This window comes from Hipposideros armiger, unplaced genomic scaffold (genome assembly GCF_001890085.2).
Source record: "Hipposideros armiger isolate ML-2016 unplaced genomic scaffold, ASM189008v1 scaffold_2100, whole genome shotgun sequence".
NCBI lineage: Eukaryota > Metazoa > Chordata > Mammalia > Chiroptera > Hipposideridae > Hipposideros > Hipposideros armiger.
In genome coordinates, this window is record NW_017733448.1 from 32,406 (window position 1) to 40,950 (window position 8,545).

The 8,545-nt window shown below is 33.8% G+C and overlaps 1 protein-coding gene across 1 annotated transcript in view; it reads left to right on the top strand.

Annotated features, from left to right (window-relative positions):
* The window catches only part of MMRN1 (multimerin 1), a gene marked incomplete at its 5' end in the record, with an annotated part of 38,502 nt that extends 30,948 nt beyond the window's left edge, over positions 1-7,554 (top strand). The window contains 2 exons of the mRNA XM_019634881.1: positions 5,351-5,497; positions 6,703-7,554. Of these exons, the coding sequence (XP_019490426.1) occupies positions 5,351-5,497; positions 6,703-7,124 (569 nt within the window). The remainder of the gene's footprint in view (positions 1-5,350; positions 5,498-6,702) is intronic.
* Between the last annotated feature and the right edge of the window lie 991 nt (positions 7,555-8,545).

Below are 8,545 nucleotides of genomic sequence, written 5' to 3' on the forward strand. Positions count from 1 at the left end.
ATAATCTGTTGGAAACTCCGTTCTGCCCCAAGCAGAGATCAGCTAACTACTCTACAAAGTTATTATTTAAATGAATAAATTAAAAAAAGAAAAAAAATATTGATGCTAAAGCAGAACTAAGCAATAAAAGTAAAAATTAAATATTAATTAGAATAAATAAATAAAATAAAAGTAAAACATATAAATCATTATATAACATATCATGTATAAGACAAATAAAAATAAGAATGAAGTAGAAGGGACACAATACAATGTGTCCTTTCATTTTATTCATCAAATATCTATTGAGTAAATTCTAAATGGGCATTGAGAAAGACAGAGTGGACAGAGTGATAAATTCAACACAGTCTCTCTTCTCGTGGAGCTCATACATTAAGCAAGTAATTATAATAAAGAATGGCCAGTGCTAGTAAAGTCAAATTAATTTGAAAATGTGGGGAGCTCTTCAACTGGTTTGAATTTAACATGAACATTTATGAAATCTGGAAGTAGAATGAATAGAAAGTGTAACTCGAACACCTATCAGAAAGCAAACACCAGAACAAATTGAGACTTATGAAACATTCCAAGACAATGACAAAGTAATTTTAGTTATGTTCAGAGCAGGGAAATGAAAACTGAACGATCAGTTATACTACTTGCAAAAGACAGTAGAACGTTGAGTTGGCTGAACTGTTTAACTAATTGCATTTATCTCTAAAAAAGGAAATAAATGCACTATTAAGTGTTTATGAGGTTTTGAAGCCTAAGGTAAAAGAGAAGTTGTGGAAAGTGTGCTTGAAATTAGTCCATGTCTTTAGAAAACCATGCCAATGACATCATACTACCTCTAAGCCCTGAATTCACAGAAAACATGAAAAATACCAGTTTATTTCTCATCTGAAAATTCACACACTCCTGGCAACTGAGAAATCCTTATTTTGTCATTGCTCTGCTTTTGGTTTGGAGTTTTACAGACGTTATAAATACATTGGAAGGACTCTGTTTCAGTAATTTTCTTCCAGATAATCAAATCATTTTTATTATAAAATGATTAATATGTGAAATCTGTGTAGTTTTATAATATTTTTAAAATTACAACATGAATTAGCAATGATTTTACTGCTTTGGCGTTTGAAGAAATATCATGAAATTTATAGGTATATATTTAGATTATTGCTTTTTGTTTAAACTAGGCAGTAGAAATGGCAATAAACTGACTCTAAACCAGGATTCCATGAATAACTATTGGAATTAAACAATAAATATTGCTTGGTGATTAAAAAGAAATTATGTGATCTTAGAGAAACTGTGAGGAAGGGATAAAGTATTGGGTAAGAATGATGTGGTCATCTACTGAATCTTTTATTACTTTGTTTACTCATCTTTAAAAAGACACTTTAGCACTTCTCTATGTCAGGCACAGTGCTATTCAGTAGTGACAGCGAAGTTTAACAATAAAAGACCTGAGACCTGACCTCACAAAAGCTCATACTCTAGCTGGAAGTAAAAAGGACATGTGAGCAATTGCAGTAGAGGGTGATAAATTTAGTAAGAGAACTTCTGAGCATCAGAAGATAATTAAGAAAGTTAATCTAATCTTTTGACAGGGATAGAGAAGATGTCAAAAAAGAAAATGATGCTTTATTAGAGTCTGATTTTTGTTGTTAATACAAAAACAAATTGCCTATTAGGACATATATGTGCAGAGACTTTTAAAGGTACCTATCCATTTTTATGTATTTTGGAAGTAAAGTAGAAAAATACAAGTCATTGATGTACAAATTGTGTAACAAAGAACAAATAGTTTCAATTGACAAGTTAGTGCCAACCATTCTTTAGCTGTCTGTTATGAGGCTGTGTACTTGGCAGTGATTCATTATTTTTATCAATAACTTTGGTAAACACAGAAAACATAAATTTGAAAATGATAAGGCTGGGAGGTGTGGTTAAAACATTGCTTCCAGAATTAAAACAAAGAACAGAGATGAAGAGTCAAGTAATAAAGTACATTTACTTCTCAGTAATAATTGTGAATTCATATTAGAATAAATTAAATAAGTGTGGGACTCTAGAGATCTTCAGTGACATCAGAGCCTAGAAGATCTATTATGACACAATGTTATGCAGATACAAAAATAGACAATGAACACTTAATGCTTATATCACATTAACAGAAGTGAGTAAGGTCATTTCTTTATGACGATTGTTACTATAGCCTACTTTCAGTAGACCCAATTCACAATATATCCAGTTCTGGGAGCCTTGGGCATAATTTTGTGCACTGTAATGTAGATTATTTTGGCAGGGATTTACAGACCAGAGATATCCAAAATACCAAGGAAGGCAAAGAAAGGAACTTAAAACACAAGCAACAGAAGCAAGTACAGGCCAGTGAGTGAGGTGCCCTGGACAGATAATCTGTAGGTGCCATGACAGATGTCCTAGCAGGCAAACCGTATGTAGTCTCAGCAAGTCTGGGCTACTATAGCAATAAGAGGAGGTGCAGGCCCCCAATTAGCCTCATGTGGACCCCTCCTCCAGGTGAATGACCCTACAAAGGAATTGAAATAAGGGCAAAATGACACCCTCTGAAATTACTCAAAGAAAGAGAACAAAGCAAGACCCCATTTCTAGAGGCAATGGAACAGGAGGAGGAAAGCAGAATTGTGTACTGGACATTAAGGAGAAGTAAAAGGCCCGTCTTCTAGAGTCACAGTAGAGCTAACAATGCAGGGAAATAAATACATTTCTTAGAGTTTCTAAAATTCTCCTGCTTGGAACAGGTTTGATCCCTGATTCGTGGGCAGGGCAGATTCCACAGGTGAGAGTGGCATTTTCCCATCTGGGAAAATAAGAATTATGAAGCTGATCAAATTACATAAATAGTTCAGTGTTCCCCCCAATTCCACTGCACAGTTGACTGATTCCTAGTGAAACACATTAATTGAATACTACCCCCTGAGTTGATCACTGTGCTAGACTCAGAGAATGTGAAAACAAATGCAGCCAGTGCTTTAACATAAACACTTCACAATTTTATAGGTAATGAAGAGTCATTAAAGTTTTTGAAGGCAGCAAGTAATGGACTAGGTTTTAGAATGATAGCTATCAGCAAGTAGAAGGGTTTAATAGCCTCTTCAATGTGGTCGAGGAATGATGTTAAAGAAATGTAGGCCAGTTTGTAACATTAATCCAAATATATTGCATATATGTACTATTTTAATATGTATTTTAATTGGGAAAATAGTTTATGGGATAGTGCAGAGAATATATCAAAAATTTAAATCAATTTCTAATTGCATCAGTAATATATTTTCTTGGCAAAAAATTCTAATATAGGCATACAGTTTGGTCACATTTAATGTGAATTTGAATTGTTTAAACATAAAGTAGACTGTGCATACAATATTTATAGATTTCACTTCTTGAGAAAAATGTTGAAGCAAATAACCCTAAATTTAAAAACCATTGAAATGAGTGAATTGTAAACAGTTTACACTGTTGCCACAAGGTGGTGCCACAGTGGTAACTGTGGCCAGTAATGTAAGTATTCTCACAACCTTTTCTCTGCTTTTACATAATTATGTATTATGTTTATAACTGTATTCATAATTTGAAGCTTTATAAATAAATTAATTTATCCTTTCTATATATAATTGCAAACTGGAACTTGCTGTCTCCAGTAAATCAAATGTGTTAGAGATCGGCCTCATTCTTTGACTGCTGTCTAATATTCCTTAGTGAGAAGATGCTGTGATTCATTTAATAAGTCCTGCATCAGTGGTCATTTAGGTGTCTTACAATTGATCCTTAATGCAAATAATGTAATAAAGAACATTCTTTAAATCTTATCTTTGTATACATAGGCAAGTGTGTCTGTAGTATATATTCTACCAGGAGTAATTTCTGTCTCAAAGCAAATGAATGTTTTTAATTCTGGTCAATATGGTGAAATTGTCCTTTCAAAAGTTTTAACAACTTAAGCTCTAACCAATATTGTATGAGAATGCCCATTTTTCCCTCCTATTACTGTATTACCATGACTGAATGTTTTCTATCTTTTTAAATGTTGCCACCTGATATAAAAATGTTATTGGTGGTAATTTAGTATTTATTGGTAATGAGATTAAATAGGTTTTAAAAATTTTATGAGCTTTTGTGTTTTTTGTTCAGTGATTTTCCAGCTCATATTATTTGCCCATTTTTCACTTTTTTTTTAAAGGTTTTATTGGGGACTTGGGGAGGGGAACAGCGTTGGGGAATTGGGGAAGGGGAACAGACAAGTTGCTGTCCTTTTGTTCTTTAGTCTAGTTGTGGAGGACAACGCTTCAATGGCCCATGTTGGTATCATCATTGTGCTCTTCCCGGGTGAGGCAGATCAGTCTCTGGCCATTGGATGGCTGCTCACGGTGGCTCACAGCAACCCACTGCAGCCCAATTGCAGCCTACGCCATTGCCGGGACTCGGGGCAGCCCAGTTCTAGGTTGAGCTATTGTTCACCATCTTAGCTGTAGAGGGCGAGTGTCACTGGCCCATGTGGGATCTGAACCCGCAGTCCTGCTACTCAGAGCTTGCACTCCCAAGCCAACTCTTAACCAACGAGTCACTTGGCTGGCCCCCCATTTTTCACTTTTTTTAGGGAGTTACATTTTTGTTTTTCTTTTGGATGGTCAGAACTTTTCATGTTATGGATATTAGTAGTAATTAGATTGTTATGTTATTTTTTTTTCTTTTCTTAACCTGTCATTTTAAACTTTGATAATGGTGCCTTTCATTGCAAATGAGTTTTAATTCTTAGGTGGCCAAATGTCAGGATTTTTCTCTTATAGCTTCTGGATATTGTTTTGTTTTGCTTTACTTTGAAAGAGTTTCCAAAATTTTAAAGCTCTACAAAGCTATTCCTTTTATTTGACTGTAATGTCATCATATGTTTTGTTTTTAACATGTTGTATTTTTGTACACATGTAATTTGTTTTTATAGATATCCAATTATCTGAACACCATGTATTGAATAGACATTTTACTTCTCCAATAATTTGAATTACCTTTATCATGTACCAGCTCCAAACATACATGATTCTGTGACCAGATAGTCAATACTGCTCTACAGCTGGCCAAAATGTTAACATTCCCACACAAATAAATGCAATGGATTGCAGAATTATTCCCACTTCCCAAGAAGCAGGAAAGAGCACAGAAAGTTTAGGGTATTGCATGAAGTCTTGTGGCTACATTGGTGGCCAACCTGGGCCTGGGAATCTATTTTTCTTAATTCTTAGTATTTTTTTCCCATTCTATTGCAAACTGTGATTGGAGATGAAATGAAGATAGTTGACTTTTACCCTCTTTTATCTTGATTCATTTTCAGTGATGGAGGAAGTCTGTAGTAGGTCCCCATGCCAGAACGGGGGCACGTGTATAAATGGAAGAACTAGCTTTATCTGTGCTTGCCGACATCCTTTTACTGGTCACAACTGTACTGTCAAGATGGCTGAAGAAAATGCTTTAGCTCCAGGTAAGAAAGTGCATGCATCCTTGGATTTGTTCAATGTCATAAGCAAAAGTACTTTTTGGAAAATATTTACAAATGAATATTTAAGACTGCTTAATCTGGACTCATATGACGATTATTCCCTTTTCTTCTGAAACTTAATGAATAATGCACACAATTTACAAGTGGAACTATTTCTTTGTTAGGTAAATTCATATTGATGATGTACACTTGTTGACTTGTTCAACACTGATATAATAGAGGCAGGTTTTATTTTCACTGTGCATCTTAAAAGAAAGTACAGATGTATATATCTAACTAGTGTAAACTCTTTCTCCTCGAACAAGTTGTTAAGCAATATGCCTTTGATTCATATCAGATATGGTCACTTAAATGAAGCTTTAATAAGTACTTAGTAGTGTATCTTCTAAGAAGGTTAACCTAATAGTGCCTTTTGACTGAGTGAGGACTGTTTCAACATGCTCACATGTACTGAATAGAATAAGATACCTTTTTTTTTGTCCATTAACCTTCAGAAGTATTGATTGCTATAAATTTACTTCAAGAATGTACCATTTCTGATTTTTATACAAGAAAATACAGGCAACATTTAAAGTATGTTTTCTTCAATTAGAGCAAAAACATATTTCAAATCAAACTTTTCTTGATAGGCTGCATAGTGAAGAATCGATTTTTTAATCGTAGCCTTTGTAAGTACATTTGGCATTAATTACATAAAAAATTCCTTTTGTCTACTTCTCTGTAGTGCATATGACTTCATTTGGTTTCTGTTTAGCCTCTAGAAACTGCTTGACAAGGTGCTGGAAAAATTGTTTCTACAGTCATGTCAGCTTCAGTTCCTTCAAGGGGCTTTAAAACATTCTGGCATACCATAATAATCATGGAGTGCTTTGAATTTCTTCATCTCTGGAGAGATCAAAGCAACATGCAAATTAATCTTTGAGGCGTTTTTGTGACGGTGGTATCAAGTGTTATTATCATCCTATTCTGATCTAAATGAAGAAACTGAGGCTCAGGGAGGCTAAGTGATTTCGGATAACTCAGCCAAGAGAAGCAGAAGGCATCTAGACTTCCCTGCCCTTGATGAATGACTTTTTTCTCCTTCTGCTAACCCTTTTTGTAGCTGAGATAAAATGATAAGACATGAGAAAAGGCAAAACAAGACACAAACGTAAAAATTAACTCTTTCCATTTTTTTCCTCTAACAGATTTTTCCAAAGGATCGTACAGATATGCACCGATGGTGGCATTTTTTGTGTCTCATACATATGGAATGAATACGCCTGGTCCGATCCTATTTAATAATTTGGATGTCAATTATGGAGCTTCATATACTCCAAGAACTGGAAAATTCAGAATTCCATATCTAGGGGTGTATGTTTTTAAGTACACCATTGAGTCATTTAGTGCCCATATCTCTGGATTTTTAGTGGTTGATGGAAGAGACAAGCTTGCATTTGAATCTGAAAATATTAACAGTGAAATACGCTGTGATAGGGTTTTGACTGGAGATGCCTTACTAGAATTAAATTATGGGCAGGAAGTGTGGCTGAGACTTGTAAAAGGAACGATTCCAGCCAAATTTCCCCCTGCTACTACATTTAGTGGTTACTTGTTATACCGTACATAAATTACTATGAAAGACAGACTATCACCTTTCCTGAGAAGCAGCCAGTATTTTTATCTATCTTTGCATGCACATCTGCTCTGTTTTTTAGTTTTTCTATATAAAATTAAAATCAACTTTAAAAAAAATCTGAATAAGGCTGTTTGTTTCATAAAATTATTTAGATATTTTTTGGATAATCTATATATGAAGTTCTTGCTCCTAAAGAGATTTAGTGACACAGAAAACAAAGTACATGTGTTAGCATAACTATTTTTGTTGTCTCATGTTAAGTCATTTCAGTGTAAAGTTAATAGTATAAAGTGGCAATCACTCAATATTGTCTGTCACCATAATCTTTCCATTAAAACATTAACTTGTGTTATTTCTTGCATATATAACTATATAACATATGTTTCCTAAATTCACAAATTCAAATAAATTACTCAAAGACCAAGAAGTATTTTTTTATTTTGATTTTTACTCTTTACTACTGAATTGATCAAAATATTAAAATTTTTCATTTGTAATCAAAATTAAGATAGTCAGGTTTGGCATTTAAAATATTTTTAACTGGTGTTCTCTTTCTGTCATTAGAGGATAAAGTAATAAACAACAAATATTTTAATATTTACAGCAAAGTATAAGGATAGATATAAGTGGATCTTTTACCTGCGTCCATTATACAGCATCTACAGGGAAAAAATGAAATCTTTCTCCTAATGTGTCCTTTTGCAGCGGCTCATGCAGACCTGCCTGGTTTTTTATACAGGATACATAGTGCTTCATAGGAAGCACTTTGGTTTGTGGGATGCTCTCTATGTTCTGATTCTTTTCCAAAAAATTTACATGTCATATCTCATTGATTCCTCACAAAGACTTACAAGGTCAGTATTATTATCATCATTTTTATAGTTGAAAAAACTGAGACAGAGAGATTAAGGAATGGACCAATTTCCACAACTAGTGAGGACTGAGACAGAATTTAGCATCCAGTCATGGTTTCTCTAGTACCCACATGCATCCTTTCTCTATTTTGCCTCCTACAGATATACCACAATGTACTTACTAATCCCTTATCAAAGGTCATTGAGATTGTCTCCAATGTTTTATTTTATCAATATTGTTGTAGTGAACACCCTTCAAAATCCATTCCTTACATACTTGACAAAGTATTTCTGAAGAATGGATTCCTATGTGTAACAGCAAAAATAGTAATGAAAAAAAAATTGACATGAAAGCATTTTTCATGAATTAATTTATTTAATGCTCACCATAATCCAATGAAGTAAGTATTAAACCTATGAGATACATACTATATATTATTATCCTCTTTCCACTAACAAGAAACAAGCACATACAGGGTAAGTAATTTTCCCAATATTACAGCAAATTATGGAAAACTTCTGGAACAAAGGATAAGCACAGTATTTTTATTTTGATAA